We start from the raw sequence: 19,137 nt of genomic DNA, 5'->3' as shown, positions 1-19,137 counted from the left end.
ACTTTTTCAGCAGGGGGCCAGTCCACTGTCCCTCAGACCTTGTGGGGGGCCGGACTATATTTTGGAAAAAAACAAACAAATTCCTGTGCCCCACAAATCACCCAAAGATGCATTTTAGATAAAAGGACACATTCTACTCATGTAAAAACACGCTGATTCCTGGACCATCCGCAGGCCGGACTGAGAAGGTGATTGGGCCGGATCCGGCCCCCGGGCCTTAGTTTGCCTACGCATGGCCTAGATCCTTTTCACATATATTAACTGGCAAGCCAGGTGTCCCCCACCTTATATATGGCTCTCCTGCCCTGAGCGCAGATTTATCCGTGGGGTGGCACTGTGAGTTAAAACACAGAGCCTAGGACTTGCTGATCAGAAGGTTGGCGGTTCGAATCCCCACGATGGGGTGAGCTCCCGTTGCTCGGTCCCTGCTCCTGCCAACCTAGCAGTTCGAAAGCACGTCCAAGTGCAAGTAGATAAATAGGTACCACTCCGGCAGGAAGGTAAACGGCGTTTCCGTGTGCTGCTCTGGTTCGCCAGAAGCGGCTTAGTCCTGCTGGCCACATGACCCGGAAGCTGTACGCCGGCTCCCTCGGCCAGTAAAGCAAGATGAGCGCCACAACCCCAGAGTCGGCCACAACTGGACCTAATAGTCAGGGGTCCCTTTACCTTTACCTAATCCTAATGGGGGTACCCTCCATTTCCCCCTGAATGGGGGATCTTGGAGTCTCGCACTCACCCCCAAACCGTATGGGAGACAAGAGGGATCTGTGACTCCTGCCCTCGCAATATGCAAGAGGATGATAACTCAGTAGAGCGTGAGAATCTTAGTCTCAAGGTCTTGGGTTCAAGTTTTACACACGCAAAAGATTCCTGCGTTTAAGGGGTTGGGCTAGATGCACGGCGTGTAAAAGGTAAAGGGTAAAGGGACCCCTGACCATTAGGTCCAGTTGTGGCCGACTCTGGGGTTGCGGCACTCATCTCGCTTTACTGACCGAGGGAGCCGGAGTACAGCTTCTGGGTCGTGTGGCCAGAATGACTAAGCCGCTTCTGGCGAACCAGAGCAGCGCACGGAAACGCTGTTTACCTTCCCGCTGGAGTGGTACCTATTTATCTACTTGCACTTTGACGTGCTTTCGAACTGCTAAGTTGGCAGGAGCAGGGACCGAGCAATGGGAGCTCACCCCGTCGCGGGGATTCGAACCGCCGACCTTCTGATCAGCAAGTCCTAGGCTCTGTGGTTTGACCCACAGCGCCACCCGCGTCCCATATGGGGCATGGGGTGAGGTTTGCCTTAAATGGAGCATCTTTTGCTTTTGTTGCGATGCAACCGCTTGCCATTATAAGGCTGCAGTTGTGGGCCTTGCGGCGTTTTATCGCGCCACCGACGTCTCTCCAAACGAGCTTCTTGCAAAGCGCATCTTTGCAAAGGAGCTCTTTGGCTTGCAAGAGGAGAGAGAGAGAGAGAGGCCTTGTTTCTGGTTTGGCCAAAGCTCCCTTCCCTCTTCGCTTCGCTTGTACAAGGCTTACTCTCCTATCGTCTGTTCAGATAAAACAATTTAGAACAAAGGGAAAGAAACGCCGTGGTCTGGAGAGGCTGGCGAACGGAGAAGATGGGTCCAGGTGGCAATTTTTGGGAACCAGGATGGAAGATGCAGGTCAACACCTGGATATGCTGTGGAACTCCAGAGAGCCAGGCTCAGGATCCGGGCCCCCAAATCCCGTCTCCCTGCCCCCATGGATTTCTGCTGCGTCCATGCAAGCCTTGACCCGACGAGTTTATGTCAACAACCTTTCCTGACAGTGCAGAATTATCGCTGTTTGCCCACCGCATATCCTGACTCGCAGCTGCAGTCTCTGCCAGACTCTTTTGAATCTTGACGCCCTCCGGAGAAATGAACCCCATCTGGCCTTGGCTGGTCCTCTTGGTGGTCTCAGGACCCCCTCGGGCGGCCGGGGAGGGGCTGCAGGACATATTGGGTGTCCACGTTCCCAAGGTGAGTTTGGGAGATTTGCCGGGTTGCAGGGAGCAAGCGTCTGGGAGAGGGGTGATGGGAAGATTTCGGGGGGCACGCCTGGGTCCCAGCCGTGCCTGGATTCGGCCTCAGGGCGTTTCACACAGGAGAGCCCTCTGAGCACGTCCAGAGGGCTTGCAGCAATGCCGGAACCAGGGAAAAATCCACCTACGTCATAGGATGCCGCAACGTTTATAAAAGTAAGCCCGGCCTGGAGAATTTCCTCCCTCCCACTAGAACTTGTGGATGTACGATGAAGGTGAGTGTTGGAAGAGTCAGGCCAGGCCAAAGGAAGTCCTCTTTTGCCCAGTTAAACTGTGGAACTCCCTGCCACAGGATTCTTCTGATGGGAGTGGAGGACTCCTCCTCCTTCCCAGACAGGAGACTGGGCTCCGGGTGAGCTGCGTTCAGCCCCACATCTCCCGCTGATGCTTTGGGTTCAGCCTCGGGGGCATTTTGTGCTGGAGATCCCTCTGAGCATGTCCAGAGTGTCTACAGCAGCGCCAGGGAAAACAATGTCCGGCTCGTAGGATGGGGGGGGGATTAAGTTCTCTTTAAAGAAGAGAGGCATGGGAAATAAATATCCTTCGTGAAATGATGGCTTTGCCCTCATAAAATCCCTGGGGCCTTTTTGCAACTGCGCCGCAGGCACGAGCTCAACAGGTGAAGTTTTCCCTGTAGGCTGTCTTCGCAAAGCATCATGGGCTTTGTAGTTTCCTCCCTGAAATGGAGAAGCAGTGGGTGATGGGAAATTACTTCCTTCCACTTTTTACTGCTGCAGGATGAGTTTTTAGAGTTTGGGAAGGGTTTTTTCCCACAGGTTACCTAATATTTTGAAAGTAAAGAACTGAATTACTTGGTCCCTGCCATATTTTTTTTCCTGACAGGGGCTCCTAGCTCCTAGCTCCTACACTGCTGTATCTGAAGATCACTGGGCAGTTTACAATATAAAAAGACAAAAATACATGCCGTCGTAACGAACAAAAACAATACCCGCCCCCAAACACACTGTGTTTATTTTTTGAAATAATAATTGCCTTACAGCTTTGTGCGGGGGAGAGAAGGAAAAAGAGAGGAAGGAAGGAAAGAAGGAAGGAAAGAAAGAAAGGGGGTGGGAAAGAAAAAGAAAGAAAAAGAAAGAAAGAAAAGAAAGAACTAAAAATGTTGAAGTAGTACCTTACCCACTTACCTACATATAATAATAAAAATAAAAGGGTATATATAAAAAAACCTTTGGGAGAATGAGGGGAAGGAAAAATATATTGTTAATAATCTGTTTCATTGTGTGTGTGTGTGTGTGTCTTTACAAACAACAAAAAAGGGGAAAAGAAAAGAAAAACAGCAGTAGCAAAGGCAATAAGGTGAAATACTAAAAAACAGTGATGGTAATGGTGAAAGGGCAGAAGGGACGGACCCCCCCCCCAATTTAATTTTAAAGATAATGATAATAATAATCAATAATAAAAAGAAGAGGAAATCAGGGCTGAAGCAGAGGTCCCAGGAAGTGGCCTGTGTTGGTTCAGGCCTCCTTGGTGGGTGCCGACATTTTAATTCCTAATTCCTGAGAAATTTTGAAGAAGAAGAAGAAGAAGAAGAAGAAGAAGAAGAAGAAGAAGAAAAGTTTGGGTCTTGTGTCCCTCCCCCTATTTCCCTCTCTTCTCTTCCCAACCCAATACTGCTTGCAACACTAATGTCTCGCAACAAGTGAAACTGATCTGTAGAAAATGCAATGCATGTATTTTTGTAAAGTAATAAATTGCGGGTGGCGCTGTGGGTTAAACCACAGAGCCTAGGACTTGCCGATCAGAAGGTTGGCGGTTTGAATCCCTGTGACGGGGTGAGCTCCCGTTGTACGTTCCCTGCTCCTGCCCACCTAGCAGTTCGAAAGCACACCAGTGCAAGTAGATAAATAGGTACCGCTCAGGCGGGAAGGTAAACGGCGTTTCCGTGCGCTGCTCTGGTTCGCCAGAAGCGGCTTAGTCATGCTCGCCACATGACCCGGAAGCTGTACGCCGGCTCCCTCGGCCAATAAAGTGAGATGAGCGCCACAACCCCAGAGTCGGTCACAGCTGGACCTAATGGTCAGGGGTCCCTTTACCTTTACCTTTAAATCTTTAATAATAATAATAATAGCCTTACAGCTAATACAGTATACCTGCTCATCCGCACAGCAGGAAGGGGCTTTGATTGACTTACATCTACTTGCCTCTGTTTATAGGGTCCCAGGGCCTTTCACATCTGGGCTACAGGCAGAAATTCAACAGGTGAAACCCGCCATCTCCACTTCCTACTGACCAAGGCTTTATAGGTTGAAATTGTGCCTACTGCACAATTTAAAAGCGTAGATTCCCCCTTCCGGGTGGGTGGGTAAATAAGGCGTCTATTGCAGGTCCTTATTTATTTATTTAAGGCAAATAGGACGTGATTCTGCTTCCAAGAGTTATTTTTCTTCCCCAGCGGAATTAATCCAGGTTTCATTCCCACGAGACGCCAGCGCAAGAAAGAAACGCCGAATTGACAGTCGCTCGGATCTGCACCGAAAACGAGCCCTGCTATTAATTAATTACAATTGGCTTTCTAAAGCAGTTTACGCAGGGGGAAAAATATGTATTGAATTTTAACGGGGCAACAGCGCCACCTTGTGGCGTTTAGGTGTAATGAACTGTGAAATATTCTTTATTTGCAGCAGCAGCATCACCACCTACCGGTCAGTTCTGGTAATTCACCCGTTCCCTATTTCTTTTCCGGGTCGGTGCTGCCACCTAGTGGTCAATGATGGTAAATGGCCATTATATCTTTTCTCCCCCAGTACGGCCAGTGCTTCCAGTCTGTCTCTGGAGAGGCAGGTGCTTTGAACGTTGGGCAGAGATGGGGAGACCCCTCCCCGACAGCCACATTGGTCATCGATCCGCGCACGGTGACAAGGTAAGCGCCTGAGTCATGCCGCGAGGTCCTGAGAGTCATTGGGGCAATGGCGTAGCAAGGTCAGGGGGTACCCGGGGTGGAAAATTTCTTGTCAAAACCCCACTGCCCACTGAAATTATTAAAATAAGGAAAAAACCTGTTGGATTTCTGCCTGCCTGGGAACAACCCTTCTTAAAAAATAAAACAACAACCAGCAACAACTGTTTTTGTGAAAAACAGAGAAACCAGTAGGAGAACACTTCAATCTCCCAGGACATTCTATACAAGATCTCAAAGTAGCTGTTTTACTACAAAGAATTGCAACTCATTACCAAACTTAAAACCATGGAGAGACCTGGTTTGAACAAAGACATTGGATTCTTATCCCATTATACATGACTAAGCCATTTCTCACCCTCTCACCCCTTGCCTTTTCCTGTAAGACCTATTACAGTCGTTAAGAGTCGTCAACAGGCTCATCTCAGCTATCTGCCAATCTCCCATTCCCACCACCCTTCTGAGTAATACCCCTCCCCACCTTCTCACTATATAGAAGGATCTGGCAACTTCTGTTTCAGTGTATCTGAAGAAGTGTGCATGCACACGAAAGCTCATACCAAGAACTAACTTAGTTGGTCTTTAAGGTGCTACTGGAAGGAATTTTTTTATTTTGACTATGGCAGACCAACACTGCTACCTATCTGTAATAATAATAATAATATTTGTGCCTCACCCATCTGACTGGGTTGCCGCAGCCACTCTGGGCAGCTTCCAACACATATAAAAACACAATAAATCATTAAACCTTGAAAAGCTACCTTCATTGCGGGGGTTGGACTAGATGACCCTCAGAGGTCCCGTCCAACTTTACCATTCTGGGATGAAGTGGGGCCCGGCTGATCTCAGCAGCTTCTGATTCCGTCTCCCCAGTGCCACCTCCTATTTCGACTTCCGCACCTTTGACCCGGAAGGCGTGATCTTCTACGGGGACATGAGCCCCGGAGTCAACTGGTTCCTCCTGGCACTGCGCAACGGCAAACCCGAAATCCAGATCCACAACACCTTGACGAACGTCACCGTTTCCGGGGGGCGGCGCCTCGATGACGGCCAGTGGCACCGGGTACGGGGTGTGGGTGTGTGTTCCTGTGACAGATGCAAAGTTTAGGTAGATGAAGACGCAACTCACTCTACACAAATGCCCCAAAATATTGGGGCAGGACCCATAAATGGTCTCGGACTGGGAGGTGCCAGGGAGGACCTAAACCGCCACTCCCCAAACTATTAGACGCTCCTGACCCCTTGGCTTCATAAACCAACCCCACATTTGTTCAGGTGAAGGTAAAGGACCCCTGATGGTAAAGGACTGAGCTCCCGTTGCTCAGTCCCTGCTCCTGCCAACCTAGCAGTTCGAAAGCACGTCAAAGTGCAAGTAGATAAACAGGTACCGCTCTGGCGGGAAGGTAAACGGCGTTTCCGTGCGCTGCTCTGGTTCGCCAGAAGCGGCTTAGTCATGCTGGCCACATGACCTGAAAAAGCTGTCTGTGGACAAACGCCGGCTCCCTCGGCCTGTAGAGCGAGATGAGCGCTGCATCCCCAAAGTCGTCTGTGACTGGACCTAACGGTCAGGGGTCCCTTTACCTTTAACTCTGGAAATGCGGCATGCATATAAAATGATTGATTGATTGAGCGCTGTTAAACAGGAGGAATATGAGAGCCTTTGTGTGTCAATATCTAAGGTGTAGTGGTTAGTAAAGGTAAAGGGACCCCTGACCGTTAGGTCCAGTCGTGGCAGACTCTGGGGTTGCGGTGCTCATCTCGCGCATGTGCAGCAGCGGCGAATCACAACCCGCGCACCTGCAAATGCAGGTTGCGTTCTGCTCGTGTTGCGAACGGGGCTCTGGAACGGATCCTGTTCCAACCAGAGGTGCCACTGTACTTTTTTGGCGTGCTTTTGAACTGCTAGGTTGGCAGGAGCAGGGACCGAGCAACAGGAGCTCACCCCGTCGCGGGGATTCGAACTGTGACCTTCTGATCAGCAAGCCCAAGAGGCTCGGTGGTTTAGGTGCCACCCATTTGGGGAATCTCTGATCTAAAGGAAGGGTGAGGGCTGGAGTTTCATGCGAGAGCATCTGGGTCCCAAGTTCAGTTCCTGACAACTACAAGTAGGGTTTGGGAGAGGTCTTGGCTGAAACCCCAGAAATCTGCAGTCAGTGTGTAGACAATGATCCGGCTCTGAATAAGGTAGCCTGGCCCTTTGCAAACACCCCAATAAACAGCCCCTTGGCTATTTGCTTCTGCTCAAAAAGCCCCTGTGTTAATTGAGCAACACTAAAGCGCATTGAAGGGCATTGTTCACATTAAAATCAGAGCGCTTTTGTTCCGCTCTTCAGGGGGAAAGGGATGTCTACAAATGTCAGTGGCAAAGCACTTCCTGCTCTCAACCTTACAATCTCAAGCTGATTTCACTTTTTTTGTCTGTTTTAGAGGTGGGATCTTTGCCTTTCACGCCCATGTGTGAATTTTGCGTAATGTCTGCATGTCACAACTGACATTCCAGTACATCCGTGCTTTAATTCAGACCTCCCTTTTTCTGGGGGAAACCTGCTACGTTAAAAAAACAACAACCCGTTTGCTGTAGCTCAGCAACCTGTTTGTCGTATTAAGCCTCCCGTGTGGAAGACACGACACGAGAGGGAAAGGAGTGTGGAGGGAGGAGGAAAACAGAAAACCCCAGCACTCTTCCTGAGCTTGCAGAGCGACGCGCCTATACGATATCAACCGCTGAATGGTCGCCCTTGTTCCTGCCAGAGTAGAGAGACAAGGAAGGGGACATTTTGAGCCTTTCCTGTTCCTAACGCCTCTCTGCTCTGCCCAACAGATCATGGCGAAGAACGAGGGGCACACCGTCCTGCTGGCAGTGGACGGCGTTGACCAGCTGACCCTCAACCACGTCTCCGAAGCCATCGTGGAGGCCCCTGTCTTCGCCCTGCGCATTGGCGTCGGGGGATTGCTGATCCCCACGGAAGAGCTCCTTCTCCCAGTAAGAGAGCCTGTCCCCCTCCTTGTACGCTAGAAGGGGCTGCAGGTGGGGGCTGGAGCTCCTTGGCACAGGTATGGCAGGAGGAGCCAACAGTAGGTGGCGCTAGAGGGCACTGTTTCTGCATCAGGACCCCCGTCTCCGGCAGCATAGAGCGGTTTGTTGGGGCTGCAATATCTGGAGACTGGTCCTCTCGCAGTGCCAAGCATCGCTCTGGAATTGCTCTTGAAAATATTGGGGGGCTGCTGGTGAGCTTGGCTCCCTCTGGTGGTGGAGGTTAGAAAGAACACCAGGTCACTAATAATAATAATAATAATAATAATAATAATAATAATAGTAATAATAGTAATAATTTATTATTATTTATACCCCGCCCATCTGGCTGGGCTTCCCCAACCACTCTGGGCGGCTTCCAACAAAATATTAAAATACAGTAATATTTCAAACATTAAAAGCTTCCCTAAACGGGGCTGCCTTAAGATGTCTTCTGAATGTCAGGTAGTTGTTCTCTTTGACATCCAGTGGGAGGGCGTTCCACAGGGAGGGCGCCACCACCAAGAAGGCCCTTTGCCTGGTTCCCTGTAACTTGGCCTCTCGCAGTGAGGAAACCGCCAGAAGGCCCTCGGAGCTGGACCTCAGTGTCCGGGTAAAACGATGGGGGTGGAGACGCTCCTTCAGGTCTACTGGGCCTTTGAGGCCATTTAGGGCTTTCAAGGTCAGCACCAACACTTTGAATTGGGCTCAGAAACGCAGTGGCGTAGCATGGGTTGTCAGCACCCGAGGCAAGGCAAGTAATTTGCGCCCCCTAACCCGTGGATTTTAGCACTCGAGTCTCTTCCACTAGAGGTGCGAGTGCGAGCGCCCCCCCAGATGTTGCGCCCGGTGCGGACGGCCCCCCCTGCACCCCCCACGCTACGCCACTGCGGAAACGTACTGGGAGCCAGTGTAGGTCTTTCTGGACCGGTGCTATGTGGTCTTGGCGGCCGCTCCCAGTCCCCAGTCTAGCTGCCGCATTCTGGATTAGTTGTAGTTTCTGCGTCACCTTCAAAGGTAGCCCCATGCAGAGCGCATTGCAGTAGTCCAAGCGGGAGATAACCAGAGCATGCACCACTCTGGCGAGACAGCTTGCGGGCAGGGAGGGTCTCATCCTGTGCACCAGATGGAGCTGGTAGACAGCTGCCCTGGACACAGAACTGACCTGCGCCTCCATGGACAGCGGTGAGTCCAGAATGACTCCCAGACTGCGTACCTGGTCCTTCACATGGATAGAGCCCCTGTTCAATGGATGGCTGGAGGGTTTCTAAGAATCCTATACCGTTCTTCGTCCAAACAGATCCCAGGGCAGCGTGCAAGAACCCACCATTCCTGTCAGTTTAATATTTATTTATTTTATTAAACAAAATAAACCCAAGACAAATCGCATGGAGAAATACGGTTTCAGCGCAAGGTTGGACGTTATCGTTGAACTTGCTCTTCCAAAACAGTACAAAAAATACCCCTTTTTCCATAGCTCAGCCAGTGGAACATTTTGGAGTTGTGGGTTCGAGGTCCACGTCGGGCAAAAGATTCTTGGAGTTGGGCTAGATCAGGGGTAGGCAAACTAAGGCCCGGGGGCCGGATCCAGCCCAATCACCTTCTCAATTCAGCCTGTGGACGGTCCGGGAATCAGCATGTTTTTACATGAGTAGAATGAGTGCTTTTAGTTAAAATGCATCTCTGGGTTATTTGTGGGGCATAGGAATTCATTCATACTTTTTTTCAAAATATGGTCCGGCCCCCACAAGGTCTGAGGGACGGCCCCCTCCTGAAAAAGGTTGCTGACCCCTGGCCTAGATGATTCATAATCCTGCGAGACTGGTTTATATGTATTCTTTTGTAGTAGGTCAGCTTAATCAAAGTTCCCATGGACCACATTTTCTCCATCCATTCAGATATAGCAGGAAATACGCGCTCCCCACTGCTCCCCAAATTTTAGCTTTCACAATCGTAGCAGCAGTTGTAAGGTTAAGCATTATAATTGTACTAAAGCGTCATAACAATTCTTCTCACGTACCATCGAAGCAGCAGAAGTCAGGTTTGAATTTCTGTCGCCCCAGCTGCCTCCAGAGAAACAGAATTAGCTGCACCCTCAGGCGAAGAAATCTGAACGGCAATAACATCCCTTAATCTCTGCGGTGCAAACCAAAACACAATTTCCTCCGGCAATTTAGCTGGGTGCGAGAGACAGCTGTCTATCACAGGGGTAGGCAAACTAAGGCCCGGGGGCCGGATCCGGCCCAATCGCCTTCTCAATCCGACCCGCGGACGGTCCGGGAATCAGCGTGTTTTTCCATGAGTAGAATGTGTCCTTTTATTTAAAGTGCATCTCTGGGTTATTTGTGGGGCATAGGAATTCGTTCATTATTATTTTTTCAAAATATAGTCCGGCCCCCCACAAGGTCTGAGGGACACTGATTCCCAGACCGTCCGTGGGCCGGATTAGGAAGGCGATTGGGCCGGATCCAGTCCCCGGGCCTTAGTTTGCCTTCCCATGGGTTAGAGCAGCCTTCCTCAACCTCGGCCCTCCAGATGTTTTTGGCCTACAACTCCCACGATCCCTCGCTAGCAGGACCAGTGGACAGGGAGGATGGGAATTGTAGTCCCCAGGGCCTTAGTTTGCCTAGCCATAACCTGGACACAAAGCTTCTGTTGATGCAGCCTAGAATAGCTCTTTACGCTGTAGCACAGCTGTTCTCAACCTGTGGGTCCCCAGATGTTGTTGGACTACAACTCCCATCATCCCTGAGCTAGCTAGGGATGATGGGAGTTGTAGTCCAACAACATCTGGGGACCACAGGTTGAGAACCGCTGCACGTGGCACCACACCACTGTCTCACGCTCCCCTCGGACCCCTAGATCACCACACACACTGCTGTCGAGTTCATAGCTGTCAAGCGTCCCTTATTTGGCGGGACAGTCCCTTATCCCAGCGCCATGTCCCGCTGCTGTCCCTTATTGTTGATGTCCCTTAAATAAGCTACCGAAGGTAATGGGGCCCTTTCTATGTCCAGCTGTCCTTTGTCAACAACAAATTGTTGCTGTTTTTTGGTGTTGAATATATGCTATATGGTAATTTAGGGACCTAATAGGTACCTAAAGCCATTTGCACGCAACAAAATATGTATTTTATCAAAGTAATTGTTGATCCCGTATTTTAGCTGCGGTTCCCTTATTTTCGAGGCTGCTGGTCCCTTATTTTCAAATCTGTAAGTTGACAGCTATGGTCGAGTTGGGGGGCCCACACCCTATATCTCCACCCCTATGTGCAGAACCTTGCATTTGTCCCTGTCGAATTTTGGTTTTCCTCTCCCTGCCCTTTACCCTCTTCGCTCCCTTTGCCTTCCTTTAAAAAAAAAAAAATTATTGGTTTTTCACAGTTTTTATAAACACAAACAATACAAAATGCAAACAAACAAACACACAAACGAACATGTATAATTTCATATCCCTTTTTCTTAAACCTTACTTTGCCGACTTCCCCATACCTCCCCTTTCTACATCCCAGTTTCCAAAATTATTTCAGCAAATCCTAAAACTTGGTTTTATCAAATTTATCAAATTTTCCCCTTATTCTTTTCTTTTACTTAATCTTTTACAGCTGTAAACCCCCTTTTTCCCTAAAATCTCGACATTTTAGCACTCATTAATTTTACAATGTTTCTTAAGATAAGCTTTGAATTTCTTCCAATCTTCTTCCGCCGTCTCTTTCCCCTGGTCACGGATTCTGCCGGTCATTTCAGCCAGTCCCGTGTAGTCCATCACCTTCATCTGCCATTCTTCCAGAGTGGGTAGATCTTGAGTCTTCCAGTACTTTGCGATGAGTATTCTTGCTGCTGTTGTCACATACATAAAAAAAGTTCGGTCCTTCTTTGGCACCATTTGGCCGACAATGCCCAAAAGGAAGGCCTCTGGTTTCTTAAGGAAGGTATATTTAAATACCTTTTTTAGCTCATTATAGATCATTTCCCAGAAAGCCTTAACCCTTGGGCACGTCCACCAAAGGTGAAAGAATGTTCCATCAGTTTCTTTACATTTCCAATGCTTATCGCTCCCTTTGCCTTCCAGCTCAACCCGGCCATGGACGGCTGCATGAGGCGATGGAATTGGCTGAACAAGAGCACCGAGTGGCTGGAAGGGACGTCCCTGGAGGACAAAGACACCAAGGTCTGCTTCCCCACCATCCGCAGGGGGAGTTTCTTCCCGGGGAACGGACTGGCCACCTTCGCTCTCTCAGGTACCAGCCGGGCAGGACCCAGCAAACGTCTTGCTCCCCCAGTTCCACCACCAAAGCCTAGATCTCTGTTCCCTTGAGCTGAATAGCAAAAGCCACAGACCTTCCATTGCGAGGCAGTCCTGACACCGGTTGCCTTAAGGCCAGGCTGCCGCAGTGCCCTCGCTGTGGGGCATCCCTCGCGGAAGCTGCTGTGAGTGAGGGATGCTGCGGCTCGGTGGCTGAATTATGGGCAATTAGACTTATGAACCTTAGTGGTACACCCAGCACAACTTTGTTGTTGTTTAGTTGTTTAGTCGTGTCTGCCTCTTCGTGACCCCCTGGACCAGAGCACGCCAGGCACTCCTGTCTTCCACTGCCTCCCGCAGTTTGGTCAAACTCATGTTGGTCACTTCGAGAACACTGTCCAACCATCTTGTCCTCTGTCGTCCCCTTCTCCTTGCACCCTCCATCTTTCCCAACATCAGGGTCTTTTCCAGGGAGTCTTCTCATGAGGAGGCCAAAGTCTTGGAGCCTCAGCTTCAGGATCTGTCCTTCCAGTGAGCGCTCAGGGCTGATTTCCTTCAGAATGGAGAGGTTTGATCTTCTTGCAGTCCATGGGACTCTCAAGAGTCTCCTCCAGCACCAGAATTCAAAAGCATCCATTCTTCGGCGATCAGCCTTCTTTGTGGTCCAGGGGGTGCTCTGGTCCAGGGGGTCACGAAGAGTCGGACACATTATTATATAATGCCAAATTAAATAACAATTAATCAAATATCCAATCATGTAATTTGGATGACCTCTCGCTTGCTGGATTACAGGTTCAGCAATTCTTTTCTCTCTTTTTCTGCTTCCAAAATCTTACGTATTCCAGTTGTATTCCAGTCTTCCTCATAGTCCCTTGTTCAACAGCTGCGATGTTTGTGACTTCCACTTGTATTAACCTATTCCGTAATTTATTCATCCAGCAGTGAAGATCTACATCCCTTCGTCCTGCATGCAAGAATTATTTGTCCATCTTTTTTTCTTCCCCCAAAATTCTGTGTTGATCCAGTCATTCTCTCTCCTCTCAATTATGATACAATGAGGACTGTGTAACTCTCAATAAGCTTATTTACACCCCCCCTTTCTCTCTCCCCCCGCAACCCTCACCCTCCAGGCCTCCCTACCGGAGTCATCTCTGCCAACCGGAGCTGGTCCCTGACTGTGGAAATGTGGATCGGGGCCGCCCCGCAGTCAGCGCCCCTGCTGGCTACCTCTGCTTTCCCCCTGCGCTTGAGCCTGCGTCGCACGGTGAGGGCTGCAACACGTAGACCCCTGGGGAAGGTGGGGACAGAAGAGGCGTGGCCCCCAAAACAGCACCACAGGACCCCAGAGAACCTGAAATAATGGAAACAGGGGTGTACAAAATACAAAAAACATTGGGCGCATGTGAACCGCTTGTTCAACAAAGAGTTTTGACGCAGGGTGAACTGTCATGGCTTCCTTCTCCCCCCCAAAGAATTCTGGGAGTTGTAGTTTCTTGAGGGTGCTGGGAGTTGTTAGAGCTACATTTCCCAGAGTTCCCTGGGAAGAGGGATGGGTGATTAAACCGCTCTGGTCCCTGGCCAGCGTGGCCATTCTCCCATCAGCCCTTGCAACACAGGTGTGCTGGCTCGGACTGATGGGAGTTGTAGTCCAAAATGGATGGGAGACCCCAGGTTAGCTGTCGACCAATTGCTCTGGTCTGACCCCACCAAGCATCTCGCCAAAGATGGACGGGAGAGCCTACCCTCCTGCAAACGTGGGTTGGAGGGGAATTTGGTATACCTGAAGGAGCGTCTCCACCCCCATCGCTCAGCCAGACACTGAGGTCCGGCGCCGAGGGCCTTCTGGCAGTTCCCTCCCTGCGAGAAGCCAAGTTACAGGGAACCAGGCAGAGGGCCTTCTTGGTGGTGGCGCCCGCCCTGTGGAACGCCCTCCCACCAGATGTCAAAGGAAAAAACAACTACCAGACTTTTAGGAGACATCTGAAGGCAGCCCTGTTAAGGGAAGCTTTTAATATCTCAAGGACTATTGTATTTTAATATTTTGTTGGAAGCTGCCCAGAGTGGCTGGAAAAACTCAGCCAGATGGGTGGGGTATAAATAATAAATTATTATTACAGTGGTACCTCAGGTTACAGACGCTTCAGGTTACAGACTCTGCTTACCCAGAAATAGTGCTTCAGGTTAAGAACTTTGCTTCAGGATGAGAACAGAAATCGTGTTCCAGCGGCACGGCAGCAGCAGGAGGCCCCATTAGCTAAAGTGGTGCTTCAGGTTAAGAACAGTTTCAGGTTAAGAACGGACCTCCGGAACGAATTAAGTACTTAACCCGAGGTACCACATTATTATTATTATTATTATTATTATTATTATTATTATTATTATTATTGTTATCTTCATCATCTCTGGTCATGGTACCAGCCAACACCCACCTTTGGGGAAACATCAGATTTTGCCACCAGCCTCCTTTTTTCCTGCCTGTCATGTGTCTGTGAGTTCCACAGATCTCTCTTGGCTGGCCAGGTTCCTAACCTCCTGCCCTTCTCTCTCCCCCCATTTCGTGCTCCAGGATCTGACGGCTCACCTGGGGAACAAGACAGTCCTTCAGGTGCCCTTCCCCCTGGGGGGCTGCCTGGATGCCCCCCTACTCCTGAGCATCACCCCGTCCCACGCCACGCTCCGCCTGGGCGACGCGGAGACCTCCAAGCCCACCCTGAAACTGGATTTCGAAAGCCTGAAGCACATCTGGCTGGGGAAAAAGGGGGATTTCGTCGTCGGGGGGCTGCCTGGTACGTGTCCCCATAAGAATTGTGTGTGCCCCCCCCTGCAAAACGGTGGGGAATCTCAGCTCCAGGGTGTGGCCCCCAGACCTCTCCACCTGGCCCTCTGAACCTTCCCCCAGACTGCACCCCTTACCATTCTCCTAGAGAGGTTTTGTTGTTGTTGTTTAGTCATTTAGTCATGTCCGCCTCTTCGTGACCCCCTGGACCAGAGCACGCCAGGCCCTCCTGTCTTCCACTGCCTCCCGCAGTTTGGCCAAATTCATGTTAGTCGCTTCGAGAACACTGTCCCACCATCTCGTCCTCCGTCGTCCCCTTCTCCTTGTGCCCTCCATCTTTCCCAACATCAGGGTCTCTTCTAGGGAGTCTTCTCTTCTCATGAGGTGGCCAAAGTCTTGGAGCCTCAGCTTCAGGATCTGTCCTTCCAGTGAGCACTCAGGGCTGATTTCCTTCCGAATGGAGAGGTTTGATCTTCTTGCAGTCCATGGGACTCTCAAGAGTCTCCTCCAACACCAGAATTCAAAAGCATCCATTCTTTGGCGATCAGCCTTCTTGATGGTCCAGCTCTCACTTCCATACATCACTACTAGGAAAACCACAGCTTTAACTATATGGACCTTTATTGGCAAGATGATGTCTCTGCTTTTTAAGATGCTGTCTAGGCGGGTGGCACTGTGGGTTAAACCACAGAGCCTAAGATGTGCCAATCAGAAGGTAGGCGGTTCGAATCCCCATGACGGGCTGAGCTCCCGTTGCTCGGTCCCAGCTCCTGCCCACCTAGCAGTTCGAAAGCACACCAGTGCAAGTAGATAAATAGGTACCGCTCCGGCGGGAAGGTAAACAGTGTTTCTGTGTGCTGCTCTGGTTCGCCAGAAGCGGCTTATTCATGCTGGCCACGTGACCCGGATAAACTGTCTGCGGACAAACGTCGGCTCCCTCGGCCAATAAAGTGAGATGAGCGCCACAACCCCAGAGTCAGTCACGACTGGACCTGATGGTCAGGGGTCCCTTTACCCTTTGCCTTTTTAGGCCATTGCCTATAAGTGCATATAAGTCATCTTTCCTCCATTGTGATACCCACCCACCCTTTCCATTTCTATTCCGTTGCAGGACAGGAAAAATTCCCGGCGGCCCAGGAGAGGAGTTTCTTCCGGGGCTGCCTGCGTGGGATCCGGGTTCAAGGCCACGAGCTGGACTTTGACGAAGTGCAATCTAGGAGCAACACTATCTGGCCCCACAGCTGCCCCGGAGCCGACGTAGGGCAGGCCAAGGCGGACCAAGAGGATTAGGGAGTACAGCGGCGCATCTTTTCCTGAGAAGCCGCCATCCTTCTCCCAAGCAAAAGCACACACACACACCCATCTCCTGCCCCCCCCCAGCTCACTAATCCCCCCCTTTGCACATTTAACACACAACCAGGCTGCTCTCAACATTCACAGCTTCTCCCCCAAGGGATCCTGGGAAATGTAGTTCGCCACGGGCGCCGAAAACAGGAGAGACAGGATGCTGGTGCGACCTGTCCAGCCCAGCTTCCTGTTTTCATGGTGAGCGGGATCCGAGTGCGAGAGTCGCTATCCCAGCTGTGGGGGCAATGCATAGCCATTGCGGCATTGAGCCTTTGACAGCTCTCTCCTCCAGGAGGGTTGTGAGGCCGTCTATCATGGGCGCTTTAACTGGGAATCCCGCATTGCAGGGGGTTGGTTTGGATGACCTCCGGGGGTCCCTTCCGACTCTACGGCTCTGTGATTCCAAGGAGACCCTGTACCCTTCAGCGACTTACAATTCCCATAGCCGGTGGTTAAACTACTCTGCAAATGGTTCCTCCATAAACAGAAGACTCTCCTCTCCCCCCCCCTTTTAAAATTTTATTTTGACGAAGTAATCATCACAAATAAATAAGGATAAAAATGTGCACCCCAGGCCGCCGAGGCCATTCCGTTGTAACCATCCAACCTCCCAAAATTTCGACACCTCTAGCGATGGTTTGACCCCTTTATGTTTTGACAAATTCTATTAACAGCTTCCCTATCGCCTCAAAATCATTTCTCCTGCGTATTCCCTGTCTCACCTTGAGGGCAGATGTTAATTTATCATAAATAGCTATACCCCACACCTCTTTATAGCATTCTTCCATTTTATTTTCCCCTTGGCCCTTCCGCTTCCCAGCTATCATAATTCGTGCAGCTGTCAATAAATTTGTGAGCAAGTCCTTCGTAGCCTGCGAACTGTCCGCCCCATCGTAAATTGATAATAAGGCTACCTCTGGACTTTCTGTCACTTTTAACCCAGTGATTTCTGTTATCTCCTTAAACACCCATTGCCAAAAAATGGTACATATTTACACATGTGAACATAATTCCCTGTTTCCTGGCAGCCCAGGGGAGTCTCCTCTCAGCACCCTTAACAAACTACATCTCCCAGGATCCTTTGGGGGACGACGGCACACTGTTTAAAACGGTGTGATTATGCTTTAAATGCGCAGTGCAGACGAGGCATCAGTCCGAGGCGCAGTTGTGCGATTGCTGAGTGCCTGGGAACGGCCTGACCAGATTTCGGTTGTGATTGTGGGCGGTTGTGCGAGGTTTTGCGTGTGTGTTGTGTGTAGGGACAGGGCGGCGATTGAATCTGGCAGTCTCAGCTTCCTTTACTTTCATGTTGCTGTTTTTCCAGTCCTAAGCGTGGTGCTTCCCATTTTTACGGCAGTCTGCCATTTTTAAACAGAAAAGAAATCCTTGTAAAAGTTCATCAGCATCTTGGCGCAAATTTATTTCCATGTATGCATTTTTTTTAATGCTGTTTTGCTTGATATAGACATTTTTGCAAAGCGATTTCCCCTAATTTAGTGCAATTTTGGGGGGTATGTTTTATATATATAGATATATATATATATATACACACACACATATATATACACACACACATTTATGTATATGCATTTATATGCACACTTTAGCTTAGTACAGTACGCATGCATTATTTCTCCTGTACACATTTCTTGGCCGGAGACAGCTGCATTGGAAACTCAAAAAGAGAAATACAAATTTCAAAGAATGGATGTGTTTCTGTTTGCATAGTGTTTTTGGAGTAGCTAGGTTCTGCTTTAAATACAAACTGAACTGAATCTCCCCCCAGTCCCTTCTGGGTGTGGGAACTTGCCCCTGGCAAGTCAAAAATTCTCCTGGTTTTGACTGAACTTAGCTTACCCAAGAGAGCCAGACACCTTGTGGTAAGTGGCTTTATAAAAAAGGAAGTAAAGGGCCGCCGGAGATCATCTCCCCCCTATTTACTCAGGAGTAAGCCCCGCTGTTCTCAATGGGACGTGTAGGGTTGCAGCTAGGCCAGGCACCCCCAAACTCGGCCCTCCATCTGTTTTGGGACTACAACTCCCATCATCCCTAGCTAACAGGACCAGTGGTCAGGGATGATGGGAATTGTAGTACCAGAAAAGCTGGAGGGCCAAATCTGGGGGTGCCTGAGGTAGGCAGCGCAATCAGGTTGTCTGTTTGCTCAGAAGTAAACCCTGGAGTGGGGCTTTCACCTAATATTAATAATAATAATTTGGACCACATCCGCCAGTGCTTTAGCACTCTTTGGCCCAAAAGGAGAGAGCCGGTTATAAGTTCTAAGAATGAAGGCAGGCCATAAATGTAAAGGGCGTGCGATGCTCACTTTTGTGGCATGCCTGAATTGGAGTTGGCTGTGTGTGGTAATGTTGTAAACAAAATCTGCCCTTCTTCCCTTATGGGGTACCCAAGAGCCCGTATAGAATCCTTACATGGGTTCCCTATCGGTAGGAGAAAATAACAGAGGCCAACCAGAGACAAACTTGACATGAGCCAACAGTGTGACGCGGCAGCTAAAAAAGCCAATGCAATTCTGGGCTGCATCAATAGGAGTATAGCATCTAGATCAAGGGAAGTAATAGTGCCACTGTATTCTGCTCTGGTCAGACCACACCTGGAGTACTGTGTCCAGTTCTGGGCACCACAGTTCAAGAAGGACACTGACCAACTGGAACATGTCCAGAGGAGGGCAACCAAAATGGTCCAAGGCCTGGAAACGATGCCTTATGAGGAACGGCTAAGGGAGCTGGGCATGTTTAGCCTGGAGAAGAGGAGGTTAAGGGGTG

The 19,137-nt window shown here is 49.9% G+C and overlaps 1 protein-coding gene across 1 annotated transcript; it reads left to right on the top strand.

Moving 5' to 3' along the window:
• Positions 1 to 1,822: 1,822 nt before the first annotated feature.
• Positions 1,823 to 18,057, top strand: SHBG (sex hormone binding globulin). Its single transcript, XM_082197775.1, has 8 exons — positions 1,823 to 1,994; positions 4,822 to 4,937; positions 5,847 to 6,036; positions 7,795 to 7,956; positions 12,058 to 12,226; positions 13,362 to 13,495; positions 14,798 to 15,017; positions 16,119 to 18,057. Exons 1-8 carry the CDS (start codon positions 1,893 to 1,895, stop codon positions 16,295 to 16,297), a joined length of 1,272 nt encoding a protein of 423 aa, XP_082053901.1. The 5' UTR covers positions 1,823 to 1,892; the 3' UTR covers positions 16,298 to 18,057.
• Positions 18,058 to 19,137: the final 1,080 nt, after the last annotated feature.

The sequence above is a fragment of the Podarcis vaucheri genome (genome assembly GCF_965113315.1).
Source record: "Podarcis vaucheri genome assembly, chromosome: 13".
Classification (NCBI taxonomy): domain Eukaryota; kingdom Metazoa; phylum Chordata; class Lepidosauria; order Squamata; family Lacertidae; genus Podarcis; species Podarcis vaucheri.
This window is presented reverse-complemented; position numbering and strand designations above follow the sequence as displayed.